Source organism: Alosa pseudoharengus, unplaced genomic scaffold (assembly GCF_046254945.1).
Source record: "Alosa pseudoharengus isolate Yale_2024_CS ecotype anadromous, Long Island Sound unplaced genomic scaffold, YU_APseudo_1.1 YU_APseudo_1.1_scf_5, whole genome shotgun sequence".
Classification (NCBI taxonomy): Eukaryota; Metazoa; Chordata; class Actinopteri; order Clupeiformes; family Clupeidae; genus Alosa; species Alosa pseudoharengus.
In genome coordinates, this window is record NW_027468837.1 from 12,360,709 (window position 1) to 12,377,400 (window position 16,692).

General features: G+C 42.4%; 1 protein-coding gene across 1 annotated transcript in view; it reads left to right on the top strand.

The window, feature by feature from the left end:
• LOC143104940 (copine-9-like) overlaps nucleotides 1-16,692 on the top strand; it is a 140,761-nt gene that overhangs the window by 4,623 nt on the left and 119,446 nt on the right. The window contains exons 2-4 of the mRNA XM_076269274.1: nucleotides 2,552-2,592; nucleotides 9,678-9,724; nucleotides 16,563-16,666. Coding sequence (XP_076125389.1) covers nucleotides 2,565-2,592; nucleotides 9,678-9,724; nucleotides 16,563-16,666 — 179 coding nt within the window. The 5' untranslated portion in view covers nucleotides 2,552-2,564. The remainder of the gene's footprint in view (nucleotides 1-2,551; nucleotides 2,593-9,677; nucleotides 9,725-16,562; nucleotides 16,667-16,692) is intronic.

The window sequence follows — 16,692 nt, forward strand, 5'->3', positions numbered from 1 at the left end:
CTCTCTGTGTGTGTGTGTGTGTGTGTGAGAGAGAGTGAGTGAGTAAGTGTGTGTGTCAATCAGTGTGTTGTAGGATTTCGGTCTGTGTGTTGAGAATGTGTTCTTGCACGGAAAACAACCAGTGACAGATTATCCAGCAAACAAAAACAAATAGGCTCTCTGGGCCTCATACCCTCCCTTAAAAAATAGTTCCTGGACAAAAACAAACATTACCAAGGTACAGTATGGCAACAAATGCTGTAGGATACACAATAAATATATATATATATACATATATATACATTACTAAAATGCAAGGTGGAAAATAACTGTTATGTGTTGCATTGTCAAGTTTATAATTTTAGTAGATTTAGTAGTGTTGGTAGATGCAAGGCCCACCTGGTGCGGAGTGTGAGATGATGCAGTCTTGGTGGCAAGTCACTCTTCATTCCTCTCACTCTGTCTACCTACCAGTCTGACAGTGCTTTTCTGTTCCCTCCAAATTCTTCTCCTCTCTAGCTTCTACTCCATGGTTGGCAGTCAGGATTGTTTTTAGAACTTGTTTTGACAGTTAGAAGTACACAAATTCGGTTAAAACCAGTCTCATCGAAATTGAATATTGAGGTCTGGATTTGAATAATCCCATGTTGCAGTGAATGTTTTATTATTGTTCTACCCAAGCACTTTGTCAATCAATTTCCTGTTATTTCATGAACTACTTATTTAATTATAACTAGTAAGATCATTATAAAATCTGCATTAGGATGTTTCGTAGAATAGAAAGCCTGGAACAAAAAAGTGCAGCAACAGCTTATGGACCTCAGCTACCACAGACCCAACAGAGTTTATAATTGTTGTGTAGGTGCTGTAGTCAAGTCAAGTTTATTTGTATAACCCATTTCATACTTCTTGCTTGCTTTACATAAACAAAAGGAAACAGTAATAACAAATAAAAGCATAGAAGGGCAATATAGTCAAAGAATAGTACCAAGCAAGAAAGAAACACAGAAAGAGCAGGGAGAGGGAGTGAGAAGAAAGATAGAGTATCAAGGGGTGGAGAGGGTGTAGTACCAAGCAAGACTATCTGTTAGTGTTCTCTCTATCTCTCTCTACTCACTAACAGACACACACAGATAGATAGATAGATAGATAGATAGATACTTTATTGATCCCCAAGGGGAAATGCAAGAATTCACACACACACACACACACACACACACACACACACACTCATGCTCCTGTTTATATACATGGGAAAACACTCCCATCAAATCCGTCCAACGCATCTCACTTATGAGATCCTTTTGCCGCAGGCTGCCATTGAGACTGGCGGTGAGCAGAAAGAGCGCTGTTCCTCTGGCGTCTCTGCCCGTGCCCAGGCCACGGTGGGGCTTTGCCCAGGAAAAGGCTGTGTCTCTCATACAGCCCCAAGCCATGCCAGGCTGCAGCCAAGCGCACAGAGAGGAGGTGGAATTGTTTACTCACCCCCTTCAGAGGCTCAGGAGAAGCACTTTTTTTGCTCTCTCTATCTTTCTTCTCACTCCCGTTCCCTGCTCTTTCTGTCTTTCTTTCTCACTCTCTCAAGCTTTTACTATTATCAAGACATCACCTTCATCTTTCATTACTTGTGTGTGTGTGTGTACGTATGTTTTTGTGTTTATATTTGGTGAGTTGCCTCACTCTTACATAAGACATATGTGTTTTCCTGGTGATTCCCCATGGAGAGAGCAGAGTGTATTCACCAAATGATGACAGTCATAGAGGCTTACGCTATGTTAAATGTGTGCTACAGTATACGTATTAAATACTTGCGCCTCGCGTGTTACCATTATGGATCCTCATCTTAATGGATCTTTCGCATACTACTACTGACAGAGCTGGAGAAGAAAGCAGATTACACACAGGTCTGTGCAGAAAGGCTCCAGTCTCCCTCCAGGAATGTGTTCCCCTCTGGGAGGGGAGGCAGGCTGGGCTGCTGTTTGTTCTGCAGGGGTTCCTCCCTGCACCGTACCTCAGGGCAGCCGCATCACCTCCTTCTCTATCATCTCCCACCTGGTGCGGCTGTCACTCTAGGCTTTCTGACTTTACCACCACCGACACCACCCCCGCTACACATACACACACAACGTGAATGGCATTTAAAACATTTTCTTTGTCTTTGGCAGTGATTCATGGGATTATGTTTGGATGTGTGAGATCTACTGTACCGCGGACTGGCATATTGGCATATTATCTGGAATAAAAGGAAGCTCATACTTAGAATGATGTCCGCATATTGATCCTGAAGTGTGTTGAACAGAGTCATCAGATCCACCTGTCTCTGCTATATTAATCATTGTGGTTTGGCCAAATCCACTCTTGATATAACACAGTCTGTTTCAGAGTAGAAATTGTGACTCACCAGTGTGTGCTCCTGTTTAATCCATACCTTTTTTAAATGGCATTTTTGTCAAACCAGTGTTGCGATTCACCGTCAATTAATCAGTTTGATCAATGATTGTAGCCCAGTGAAAGATCACGACAGGCTCTTCTTTGTCAATAACTAATTCCTTTGTTTGCCCTCTTTGTGCAGAAATCTACTGGACATGGACACATTCTCCAAATCAGATCCTGGTAGGTGGCCTTTCAACTAAAATTTGAGATTCTCTCTCTCTCTGTTTCTCTCTCTCTATCCCTCTCGCTCTCATTCTCACTCCTCTCTCTGTCTCTCATTATTCCATTCTCTTCCTAATTCACATTCTGTGTGTCCTCCTGTGCACATCCACACAGCATATAGCTCAAGACAAGGCTGAGGCGCTTATCGCCCCCACACCTCCTCACCTCCTCACTGCCATCTTTGCCCCATCAGTCACAGGTTATCATTGTGGGTGTGCTGAGAGGAGAGGATCCTAATCAGTGAGGGTTGATGTTTTCATCAGCCCCTGCATTTTGATTTGATTGACTGCTTCCCACCCTCCCCCTCCATCCCCCCTCTGTCCCGTTGGAGTGTGTGCGGGGCCTCTGCGGTCGACGTGATGGTGCTGATAAGTGAGGTGCTCTGGCCGAATCAGTTCAGAGCAGCGGGGAAGTCAATACTTGTGCTTGATTGAGGGTGTCTCTCAGTGTCGCTCCGGCTGACATTACGGGTCGTGATTTTAGCTAATGACCTTTAAGAGGAGGAAAGGGTAATGAAGAGGGGGGACTGGAAAATGGGGAGATTTGAATGGCTTGGCAGTGGAGAGAGTGAAGTGCTTGTGACTCTGATTCACTAATGAATGTGTGCGTGTGTGTGTGTGCGTGCGTGCGTGCGTGCGTGTGTGCGTGCGTGCGTGCGTGTGCGTGTTTGGTTGTTATCTGTGTGTTGTTGTGTTGGAAACTGACTGTGTTTGTGGAAGTCTCACTTTGTTTTTTGTGGTCTGAAAATATGGCACTCTGTGTGGCAGCCTTTCTGTTATATTGCAATCTAGACGTGTGATGAAACTTTTATCAGATGCCTTTTTGAAGTCCTCTTGTCAATGTGTGTGTGTGTGAATAGTGGCTTTGTCAGAAGTTTGTTTTGTGCATGGATGCTGCATTCAAATGTGTGTGTGTGTGAAATTTTCATGGCTATCGAGTGTCGACTGATGTCGCACTGTGTTAAATTGCATTTGCTTTGTCAGTTGTCTAATGTTTGTATCTCTCTCTCTCTCTCTCTCTCTCTCTCTCTCTCTCTCTCTGTCTCTCTCTCTCTGTCTCTCTGTGTGTATTTGTGTGTGTGTGTGTGTGTGTGTGTGTGTGTGTGTGTGCGATGATCCAAGTCTGTATTGGCATCCAAAACCGTCTGTGCTGTCTGAGTTTATTTGTTAGGCATTGTTTTTCAAAGGATGAAGTGTTTCTGTTTTCTTCTGGCAGATGTTGGTGCTTTAGATCTGAGCTGTAACACATGTGACCTTTGCTGTTGTATGAGCGAGAAAGAGATGCTAAGGGCTGGGGGAGTGAAAAAGGCTGGCTTCCCTTGAAATGTTACAGATCACTGTAGTACAGTATAGCACCATTCTGGTACGTTATTACTGAACCATCCCTTGGGTATTTTACAATTGGCTTGTGAGTGCTACAGAACATGGAAGGATACCTATCCACAATAAAATATCAAAGTGGTCACATTCACAAACCATTTTTTGCAGTTCAATTCATCTTTGAAAGAAGATTATGTAAGCATTGATACCTTAGCAGGAGAAAAATTAAGAGGACATGACACAGTTGGGGACTAGATATCATCAGAATCTTAAGTGGATTTTAGTGTGATACAACAGAACTGTTGAGTTTTTTTATCCAGCGCAAAAAAAGCTTTCCCAAGCGCCCAGGTGATAAGTCCTGGAAGGTCACCTTTTTGATCAGGAGATCTGGAGCATGCTAAGAAGGGACTACTAGTTTCATACTCATTAAGACTCACTGTGGCCAATTCAGAAGTACAGTAATGACATGAACATTTATTTTTTGTTGGAAAAAAAACAATCTGTGCAAAAGAACACTTGCTTTGGAATAGCTGTGCATTTCATAGCTGATTCTTGACACTGCTGTCATGTGCATCTAAACATATGCCCACGTGTGTGTGTGTGTGTGTGCGTGCGTGCGTGCGTGAGTGAGTGTGCTTTTTTGAGCGTGTGTGCTTTTTTTGAGTGTGTGCTTGTGTGTGTGTGTGTGTGTGCGCTTTTGTGTGTGTGTGTGTTTGTTGTGCTGCCTCCCTCCCGATGTCATTTTACACAAAAGTAATTAATGTACTCCCCAGCCTGCATATCTGATGGAGCCCAATTAAGCAGCCTCTCATTACTGTATCTGCATGGCCAGCCTCTTTTCCTCACTTTAAAAAAACTCACTCCAGTTTTAATCACAAGTGGTTATTAATGCTAATCAAGCACCATATATTATTCCTTTAATATCACCAAAGTCAAATTTCTATTGTCTTTGCAAATCATGCAACGTATATGGGAACATTTTTTTGAAGGGAAGTGTGATTAACTTTTTAATCTCAGGTGATAAATGACCACACTTAGGATGGCATATCATTATGGATGATGTGAAAGACGAATACTGTGGCATTTATGAGCATGAATCATGTGACCATACATCTTTTCATCCACATCAGTTTCAGGAAACCACTGACATGAAATGTGAGATATCTCGCATGACATTCTGCACATAAACACGCCTGGATGATCGGCTTTGTTCAGTTTATGTTGCTGTTTTCTTGCATCACACTTTTGAAAGATAGTTTAGGGTTTTATTCAAAATCCTGTTTTTTTTTGTAGACGCCCATAAGCAGTTTAAATTGGGTTAAATCAGTGAGGCATACTTCCCCAAGAGAAACATTGAGACATACATTTTATTGTAAAGATCTTCCATAATTGATAAGAAATGTCCTAGCTCTCTCCACAAAATGTGCTTTATTGTGGAGACGCCCGACGCCCAATCTCAAACACTAAAGTTGTCTGGAGGGGTAGAGGCAGAGGAGCTAATATTGATGTCTCAACATTACGTTAAAACTGAGCTTGATTTATGATCCTTTTGAGATCTTTTTCTTTATCTCCACAGGAAAAATCTGCCCCATATAAATCTGTGAAGCAGGAGATCATGATTTGAATTCCTTTTTATCTCATTGTTATGTATGAGAAGCTAAGGAGATAATAATACTCATTTTAGGTTTTATGCCTCCAGTGTGTACAGTTTTATGAATATTATGCATATCTGTGTTTGGATTGGACTGGATAGTCTCTAATGTCCCCTAGGGGCAATTTGGTTCACAACAAGTAGCCAGCACTATACAGTCAATCAACATAAAACATGAGATAATAAATAAGGACATAATACACATATTTAAAATGTAACATCACATACACTTGTGGACGACTGTGATATGTTCCAGTCTAAATGTAAACATAAGCAGTGGTAAACAAATGCAAGTGATGTCACATGGCCAAAGCGGTTCCTGTTAAATCTGATGCACCCGTACATATTTATCCTCACTATCAGGCGGACTTGCACAACAGAAGAGCTGTGACCGTTTCAAGTGGCATATCAGTACAAGTCTCCTAAACAGCAATGTAGAAGAAGGAAAATAACTTTATGGCAGAATGCACTAATTGGAAGCTGTACCTGGGCCATCTTGATGCTGAGTGGGTTTTGTATTGACATCTTAGCTGGCACATGCCTCATAAATAGGTTGGAGTCTCTCACCACATGAGGCCCAGATCAGTACTGTGGCCTATTGGACTGTCCGCCCCCCCTCCAAATCAGAGAGATTAGCTCTTACCTCCACAGAGTGCTGGGGGTGTTGGTGGAGGTTGGGGGTGGGTGGGGGACACAGGTCCAGAGAGTGGGTGAGGGGCAAGAGAGGGGGAGGGGGCAAAATAATGATCGTAGATGTAGGGTGAGTTCCTGACATCAAAACCAGACCTGGGGGGCTGGAGAGAGGCTCCCTGCACATGTCCTTTAATGTCCATCCTGCCCCCTGCCCTCCTCCCCACCCATCTCCTCTCCATCCTCTACGCCCTGTGTGGGCATCAGGCTGCAGATAAAGAGGAGATTTGAATCTCACTCTCTCTGTGCGTGTGTGTGTGTGTGTGTGCGTGTGTGTGCGTGCGTGTGCGTGCGTGTGTGCGTGTGCATCACGCCCTCATCAGCCTCGACTTGCGTGCAGAATGGAGCGCACCGGAGGGAGGCCGACTACCTCAGACGTACAGATCATTACAAATCATGGCGTCTGCATGCAGGAGAGTTCCAGAGAGTGGTGATTTCTCCTTGGCCCGCTGCCTGTGGGCTACCTGGGGTCTGCCTTGTGGGGCTCTGACTTACTGGATCCGGTGTACAGATGATGAAATCCCTGATCAAGACTTTGTACTTTATTTGTCTTCCTCTTCGTTTCTTATTAATCTGTTTCCCTGACCCACTCTAAACAAGGAGTGGCAAGGCCCTTTGATAGTGTAATTTGTAAATGTAAGACTTGGGGTGTAAAAAAAGAGGCAAGCAGCAAATAAGCTCATTGTACAGGCTGGTTCACCTGAGCACAGCCATTGGCTGTCACGCTAAAGTCCCTTCACAACCAGTCCCTCCCCATAAAGGATGCAATCTCTCCCTGCGACTTAAGAATCACTTAGTCGCCTTGACCCAAACCTCAGTGGAAAGCTCTCCCCTCCTCTTCCTCCCCTTTTCTTGATCCCACTTCACCTTTCATCCATTTTTGCTGTTATTAATTTAGCTCAGCCCTGTTTTCTATTTCCTTTGAAGAGCGGGAGCGGGAATGGCGAGGAGAGCGCTAGAGAGAGAGAGAGAGAGAGAGAGAGAGAGAGAGAGAAGAAAGAGAGAGAGAGACAGAGAGAAGAGAGAGAGACAGAGAGAAGAGAGAGAGAGAGAGACAGAGAGAGCCCCAGTCTTAGTTTTCATGCTCTGTTGCCTCTGTCCCCTCTGGTGCTGCTGGCATTATGATGATTGGTTTCTCTACAGCCTCGCCTCTGGCTTTGATGTGATACAGGCGTGAGGTTTGGGAAGGAGAAAAGAGGAGAGGAAAAAGAAGGGGGGGGGGTGAAGATGGATCCATAAGTAGGTGACAGGGAAGCAAGGTAAACAGCTACTGCATAAACAGGCAGGGAGTGGAGAGGAACGCTAGGAAGTGGAGGCCTGGAGTGAACATGCTGATAACAGATGGAGAGATGGTGACACGGTCTTGGGGCATGCACAGTTCATAGCATCAACCTTTAAAACTGCAGTAGTATGGAGTTTTAGGGCTCTATTTTGCACACCAGCGCAATTGACTTTGTATACTCGCGCATATACAGCGCATATTGGAATTTTCCTTCCACAGGTACATGTGCGCCCACGGGGGCGTTTCAGCGAAAAGAGGGGGCGTGTTCCGGCGCAAACGGTCCCTGTTGATATTTTGCAGTTTCAGAAAACAATTCCGCCACAGACCAGGAACCTCCTGGTCTAAAGTCAGTGGCACGAATTCAGATGCTATTTTAAGGGCGCATGCATGGCCACAGGCCTGCAGAAATGAATGCTATGCACACCGATCTACAGACACCCTGTGCACAGATGGAAACATTCAAAGCCTTGATAATATTTGTCCGTTTCCCCGGCGTTGTTCGTGCATTGGTCAACTAAAAATTTAGTAGCCTATATAGTACATCTACATGCAATATCTTTACAACAACAACGCCTAATTACGACCTATTAATTTGGACAACTTTATACAGCCCTATAAAGGCTAAAGTTACCTTTAGTTTTGTTCCAATTTACCGTTGTGTATGGCTTTAAACATCGTGTGCGCTTTAACATCAGCCTATAAGCATTACTCCAGCTGCGCTAAGGTTTTGACAAGCACCACAAATTTGCCTACCTTGTAGCCCATCTGAAATAACTCCAAAACTTTGCTATGTTCCCCTTCATCCTTTCGTTGTTTTCAAAAAACTTTTTATATCCATGATGGCCTTGAAGTCTTGAGTTTGTGAATTCGCTTAAATAAGCTTATTATGTGCTGTTAACTAGCAACCATAGACAGTAAAAGAAAGCAGCAAGTAGCCTTAGCTACAATTTCTGTAGTTGCTGCATCCATTCATTGTTATTCTCTCTCCTGCTCAAACAAAAGTTGTGCGTGCATTAAGTTGATGATAACGTGTTTACAAACTCTACTTTACATAAAATAAATATTGTAAATAGCCCACTGTCATGCAGTTAATGGGATACTGTGCAGAGTTGGAAAGTTAGGTCAACTTGGAAAGTGTTTTTAGTTGCCTGTTGGTAAGGTACAGCCGTAGCTTACACCTGCAGGAGCGCTTGCTTGGGCGCCTGTGTTGCGAACACATTTCCACGAATCACGGATGTGTTGATGACATAAATTAGGAAATATTAGAGGACTTAATGAGACGAACTGCACACCCATGAATAATGTAGCTGGTACAGACCACCCCATTTTAGATTTGCGTCGGGCACAACAGTCAATATTCGGCCGGTAAAATAGAGACAGCGCCCAAGATCCGCCCACAAAGCGATTTGCACAAAGTCAATTGCGTTAAAGTGCAAGATATAGCCCTCAGTCTGAAAGTAGCAAGCTACCCACCTATCTGCCTTTAAAAGCATGCAGCATCCTTGCAAACACCACCAGCTGCATTGATAAAAGCTTGCCAGCATGCTACCAGGTGTCTTTTGGAGATAATATTGGCAATGTCATGCTGTGAAGGCTTTTCCTACATTTCACAGAATGTTCTGAATCTAACCTGAACCTCAAATTTACATAGTGCTCGACGGTTAGTGGGAACTACAGGTTTTTCTCTGTCTTAGATGACCATATACCATCACAATTCATTTGATGATGATAAGATGATACCACAAGTATCATGTGGTATCATCTTATCTTATCAAATGCTCGTGCATTGCATCATCAAGTGATCTAAAAAATACTTGGCTCAGGAAAATTATACAAGAACATGCAGCGGTATATACCGACATTGTGTTATATCATGGTATGAAAATTAGTTTTCATACCTTGTACATTTGTCGTGTACATTACAAGTATCGAAACAAATTGTGTGGGTTGCATATAGAAGAAAACACATCAATCATCTTCATGGCTTGCATAGGAGGAAACGCATCAATCATGTTCTATCTTCAAAAAATAATTTTCATTCTTAATATGGAAGAGCCTTCCTCACTATGTGTTTTCCCTTCTCTCTGTCCTCTCTCTTTAGTGGTGGTGCTCTACGTCCAGGGCATCGGGACCAAGGAGTGGAGAGAGGTAAGTGATGCTTGCGATGCTGACACCTCGGTGAGACCAGTTTATTGGAGAGCTTCTCAGTGCCACCCGAATGAACCAACACGTCCAGACCTGATGAGATTGGATTAATGTATCCAATTAGGAGATGAAGCTCAATCAGACGCGCAGGTTCCTTTCCATCCCCCCTCTCCCTCCTCTTCTAGCTCCTGCTCCTGCTAATCACTATCTTCTCTCTTCTCTCCATCTTTTCTCTCGTTTATTGAGCACATTGTGTTCATTTGTGCTTTGCAGAACTATCAAAGAGTCCTGGTGGTTAGCAAGTAGGGGGTCAAACATAAACAGCCAGCGCGCAGCAAGTGTCAGTCAACACTTCAGACAAAACACAAATCTCACATTGTCAGCAATCAATTCATTGATGGACCCATTTAACACTAAACAGTCAATTCAGCCCCAGGTAGTGTGAAATCCTACATATTTTCCTTAATTTTTCTCCTTCATTTACATATTATTTAGTAGAGCCATGATGATACGCATGTATCATATGTTGTCATATGTTGTGATATGCATCAGAACATAACTTGCATAATAGGGCATAACAGGATTCATTGATTTTGAAATGCAAATATACCTTAAAGGATATAAATGTTATTAAATGAAATAGAAAGGAAATACAATTTCATAAATTCTCCCTTCTTTCATGTCTTTTTAGTTTCAAATGCATGCACAAGTAGTTTATGTCTACAAGGTAGACAATCAATGATATAGCTGTGGAGTTCTGTCTTATTCCATCCACTGTAAGTATCAGGCTGCTTAGCAACAAGTAGTAATCTCACCCAATAAATAGGCTTACAGTGTGTTCCCTCAAAAGGTGTGTCTTAGTCTGCATTGTATCATTCTCTTATGCATTATGAAATAAGTATTCAAAAGCACAAAGTATTCATATTTTCATAATGTCATATTACAGTTTGGAGCAAAACTGAAATTATTCATCAGTTATGAATTATGAGAAGCAATTTAATTTTTATGTAAGTGACAATATTGGTCGCTAGTAACACAAACTTAACCAATTAGCAAAACAAGGAAACTTCTGACATCTGCCACTTGAGCTAAATATACATTTTCACACCTCATTAAACTATGAGAAAAGTGATCTGGGTCAAATTGCAGCCAGCGTAGCCTGAACTCTCCCACAAGACATGGTTGCCAGATTGGAGAGCATCCTGCCCTCCCCCACAAGACATGGTTGCCAGATTGGACCGCAGCCTGGACTTGCTCATATGTTTCCTCTCCCCACACACCTTCAGTCTGTTTTCTCAGAGGACATGTTGTCAATGTTGTTGTTGCTGTTTCATTGTGTGTGTGTGTGTGTGTGTGTGTGTGTGTGTGTGTGTGTGTGTGTGTGTGTATGTATCTGCACCATGTTATTATATTTAGATACATATATCCATAACGTTCATCTTTAACAAAGTAATAATATCAGTAATGTGACAGTTACTTAAACAAGTCAGCATTGCATACAAAAAGCTGCCTGAACACCGGACAAAAGCAGAAAGGATTTCTGAAAGCTAATTGTTGCCTGAAGTGTCTTGCAGAAGCACTCAGAAACTCCTATATAAAACTCTGGTTGTCTCTCAACACTGGCCAGAGAGGACCCATTAGCCAAGCTCTGCAAAACTCCAAATTCACCTGACGCATGATTAGAACAGCACTGAGGGTAACCGCAGCAACGGTAACCTGATTCTAGAACATTGTTGAATAATGATGCTTCTCACTCCCCAAAAATGAACAGGATAATGGGGACATTCTGTTTTTTTGAGTCTTTTGAAATGCCTCTCTTTGGCTTTTAATGTGCTTGGATAAGCCAAATTCTCTTTCTCCATTTGTTACACTTATGACACAGGGAAGTGTGCTCTACAATCTTTGAGAGCTGAAACACTATCATGCCATCATGTTTCATGAAATGGTTGTATTGCTTGAATGTTGTTGGGGTAAAGGGTATTAGTATATGAAACATATGGCATGTTATGCTGCACATGCACCCAACATCCTGTGTTATTTTTACTGTATGTTTAAAATAGAAATACATGAAAAGCGGGCTACACATGATAAACACTGACTCACAGGGATGTACCCAAGTTTATTTCTGCTCTCGAGGCGAGCTGATCAATTCACCATCACGTTTTATTTTCATTCACATCCTCTCGATTGGGAGTGTGCTTTATAGCAGTCATTTCCCACATTTTCATCAGATCCTCTGCCTATTACAGTGCTTTGACTACTGCACCCATTTATTACAGGGTTGCTAGTGGTCCATATCTGTCATGTCTTGTATGGCCTCATAAATCTGCCCTATATACTGTGCACACCAGCCACATACACACACACACATGCGCTCGCATGCATGCATGCACACACACACATGCACGCACGCACACACACACATACACAGTTGTTTCTGATGTATTCACTGGCAGCATCTCCTGTCTTTGTTTTGCTTATTATCCATCAAAAAAGGGTGATGCAACTGTAAGTCATGCGCCTCATATTTGCAATCTGTCCTACCTTACACACACACACACACACACACACACACACACACCAGCACCCCCACTCCAGCACTCCAGCAGCACCCATCCCTCCCCATCTCCTATCATCTCCTCTCCGTTAATAATGAGCCCTTTCAGTTTGACCAAGGAATGCTCTTCCCAAGTAAAGGCAGCCCAGAAGAGAAGAGTGGATTATGATGGAGAGAGGCCTCATCTTTCCTTATTGAAGTTTCTCTATCTTTGAGTTAGACGAGGCGATGCAGGCAGCAGGTGACCTGGTAGCTATGCATCCAGCTGAGACTGCCTCCCCTCACTCTGTAGGAGGTTGAGTGTGTGTGTGTGTGTGGGGCGGGGGTTATGTTTGTGAGTGTGTGTGTGTGTGTGGGGGGGGGGGTTATGTTTGTGAGTGTGTGTATGCTGGTATGTATTTCTATAACATACAAAGAACATAGGAGGCAAGTACATGGGCATGTCTCAGAAGATGTTGAGGGAGACAAACGTACAGTGCTTTTAGAGCTATTTCAGAGCTTAGGGTGTTTTTTTTGCTAGAGGAAATAATGCAGGTAGTTAAGTTTAAATGAGCAAACATATCACTCCTTCCATTAAGGTTTTCTAATAAAGCCACTTGTGCATTATATCTATTTTGAATTTAAGGAAACCATAGTTTGCAGATGCTGCTGATGCTTTGCTGGTGCCTGTGAAACTGAAAGAACCCACTTTTTTGGAAGCCAGTTAGGACCTCACAGTATTTCACATAACAGTGCATTGAGCTTGATTGTTTTGTGAATGTTTTCCTCATCTTTTGGTGACCAGAGGCATTTAGTCGTTGTTTTATATTAACATATAGACTATGCTAGTCATATTCCTGTTTTTCACAAATTTCAGCCAAACCAGGAAAAGCTCATATGGCGTGACTGTCCCAAGCCCATTTCATAAAGTTTGATTTTGAATAAAACCAATAAAATGAATATATTTTCCCACCACATATGTCTACTTGCTGTTTTAAAAGTCCAGGCCTAATACTTTCGAACCAGCCCTGAACAAAAAGATTTTGTCCCAAAAATCGATGTCATACAGTTCAACCCTAAATACTGTTTTTAAAATGGGCAATTGTCTGGAGATCTTTGGGGATAGGGGGTCCTTCTTTATTCAGGAAGTACAATAACATCTCAGAAGGACATTGAAACACAGATAATGAATGCGTAGCAAGATGGGTCGTCCTAGTTCATGTCTATGAGGGCAAAGTGGAGTTCAGTCAGAGACGGGCTCTGGTTCAGTTCCCGCCTGCACAGGGGCGTGTCACTGACGTATGACTTACGTTTGAACGCCTCGGTTCCATGTCCAGGCTTCCCAAAACTGATAGTGTTTGCGGATCGGATTTGATCTGAAAATCCGTGTCGAAACTGATTCAGTATAGTGTGGCTGTAGCCTTTGAGTTCACTTCAGCACATGCTGAAAACATACTCAGGGCCAGATGTACTAACGCGTTTGCGCCCACTTCAGGCGTATTTGTTTCGCAACGTGCGTGTAAAATCATTGCGAGGTATGTACAAACAGGCCGCAATGATGTAAAAGCGCTAACTGCCTGTTGCGGGAGCTGAACATGGCTAATTGCGTTTTTCGTGTCATGCATATGCATTCATGGGAGGATCCAGGGGAAAGTGGGAGTTTAGCGTAAAAAGATGGGAGGGGAAGTGTAAAGAGCGCTTAATTATGTATTCCGCGGTGTACAGACTGCTCCAGAAAGCGCATGTCTATTCTGCGCCTAAATCAGGGCTCGAATTACGTGGGAGCCAGAGGGAGCCGAGCTCCCATAGAAATCCCATGAAAGCAACAAAGTCAAAAACCTGAGGGGGTCTCTCATATCTGATCTCATTGTTCATCCCTGTGCGATCTTATACCATTAAAGACGTTGAATTAAAATATAGGCTACTACGGGACGTAGACCTACATACGCTCTTGAACGCAGCATGACCCTTAACCACCACACCACTAGACTATATGAGCAAACCGTATCGATTTGACAGCACTCGCAAATCTGAAGAAGTCACCCTGCTTTGATGTGAGTGTTTTGTCTATTTGCATAGGCGTTCATTGGGCTAGCCTACGTGGTTTGATACGTGCTGAAAAGTCCTGTTTGGTGTTGAACTTGCGCTTCACCTATTCTATGTTGATTGACAAAGCCATAAATTATGGCCCATAATGCAGCCTACAATGATTGTGTTGTCTGATGATCTAGCTATCCTCTGCCATTCAGAGCTCCGGAAAGTTCCAAGCTATTTTGAAACACCTGTTAGCAATCTCTGATGTCGGAATATTCAATGGCTACCCGACAATATCTCAGTGCAAACTCCAAAATTGTTCGTCTATTAATTTTCCACGGTTCAACACATTAGCCTAGAACATAGTTTGGCTGGCTTTATTCATTTCTACCAGTTAGTGCTTTTTCCCCTGTGTATAAGTTACACTTCATGCATTATTGTGTTTGACACTGAGGATAGCCTATCTGAGACGGTGGTCTGGTTTAAATGAGTTACGTTGTGAAATTGAGAATGGCACAGACTAAATCGTTTAGTCTATTTCTTTGTATTGTGAAATTGAAATGAGATATGCACTATTATAGTCAATAATATGTTGAAATTAATTAAAAGTAGTCAATTTCTATGAAAAATCTATGTCTCTTGTGTGCGTGTGTCAAGGTAAAGCCTAGGCCTACCGTGCGCATATACTGCGCAAAAGCGCCACTTGCGCCTAGGCTATTTCATTGTATCGCCTTGTTAGGCTATGCGCGGGGTGTGCCAACTTTTTATGAGATAGAGAGACCCCCTTAAAGACAAAAAGATAATTCGAGCCCTGGCCTAAATACTTCCGCCTTGTAAAAGCAGGTGTTAATCCAAATTGCAGTTCAATGTGTCAATAAGAGAACCTTTCAAAGACAACAGAATCGCTATTTAGAGCACCAGTTTTGTAAGTATTTGTACTATCAAAAGCAACCTTAACTTTCGTTGGCCTTTTGAATATCTTACTTTCACTTTCACGTCATTCACTTAAACTTTCCTACTTGCTAGATTTGAACAATTTTCCATAGCCTACGTGCACAAGTACTTTGAGTAAAACTACTGCTCTTCATTATCTCCCTGCTTTTTGACATCTTATCATGTATGGTATGATTTCATGATCGCTAAACGTTTGATTCTTTTTAATGTTGTCATCAGTTAACTTCATTCAACTGCGCTTGTATAGGCTCTGCCATTCAGTTGTGGGCGTTCGTAAATTGCGTTTATGGGTGGAGAAAGGCCGAGAAAGGCGCAGTTTACACTAGTTTGATAAATACGACGGAAACTTGGGTCTGACAGCGTTCGCAATCTGCGGTTTGTCCATGATGCTGATAACGCTACGTTCGCAAATGTAGGCTACATCTGGCCCTCAGTCTGTTATTAACCCAGCACCACCGTGTCTCACCAAAGCAATCCCTAGTTGCATTATTTTTAAAATGACTCATGAGTGAAAGTGAGTCTTATTTCTACAGTGTTCTCCCTCTCCCATAACTTAATTACTGTATTTCTATTTATTCCTGCCCCAAAGTCCAGTTGAATGGAAGACAGGAGATGGAGTGAACTAAATGGATATAACTCTAGAGATATATGATGATGGAACTAGGTGCTTCAGTGCATCTGTAAGCTCTATACAAAAGTATACAATGCATTTCAGAAGAGGTTGTGGGGGGTGTTCAAGGCAGCTCAGGTATAGAAACAGCCTGTGGATCAATAGCTCATCACTTCTGGTTCTCAGCATGATACCACTGAATGAGAGTTTAGAGAGAGCTTTAAGGTTGCTATAGTTATGGAATGACGGAGGAAAGAAATTAAATTCCATATCCTCGTGCCAAGCTGCATCACAGCCTGTGAGTTCTGAGGGCCCTCTTTACCATAGACTGTATTATATAGACTGTATATATTATACACAGTCTATGCTCTTTACCAACAGAAAAAAAACAAACAAAGCCATTACTGATAGAGTTATATGTGGTTGAGGATGAGGATGAAGAAACAAACCTTTTGTAGAAGGTTTATTGAGTGCATTTTTTCTTTGGTTCAGGATTTGTTTGTGATAATTTCCTGAAGATTTAATCATATTTCATACAGTGCATAACTAGAGGCTACACAAAAGTCTGAAGAATGGATCTAATCTTCCTCAATTACTGTGGGATAAATGGCCGATTCTGATCTAAAACAAACAGCATTCTCATGGTCATTTTCCTATTTTGGATGGTAATGTTTTTTTTCTATATTTTCCTCTCTGTCTTCCTCTAGTTTGGCAGAACGGAGGTGATTGATAACACCTTGAACCCAGACTTCGTCCGAAAGTTTGTTCTTGACTTCTTCTTTGAAGAGAAACAGAATCTTCGCTTCGATGTGTGAGTACATTTTGCCTCAACAACAT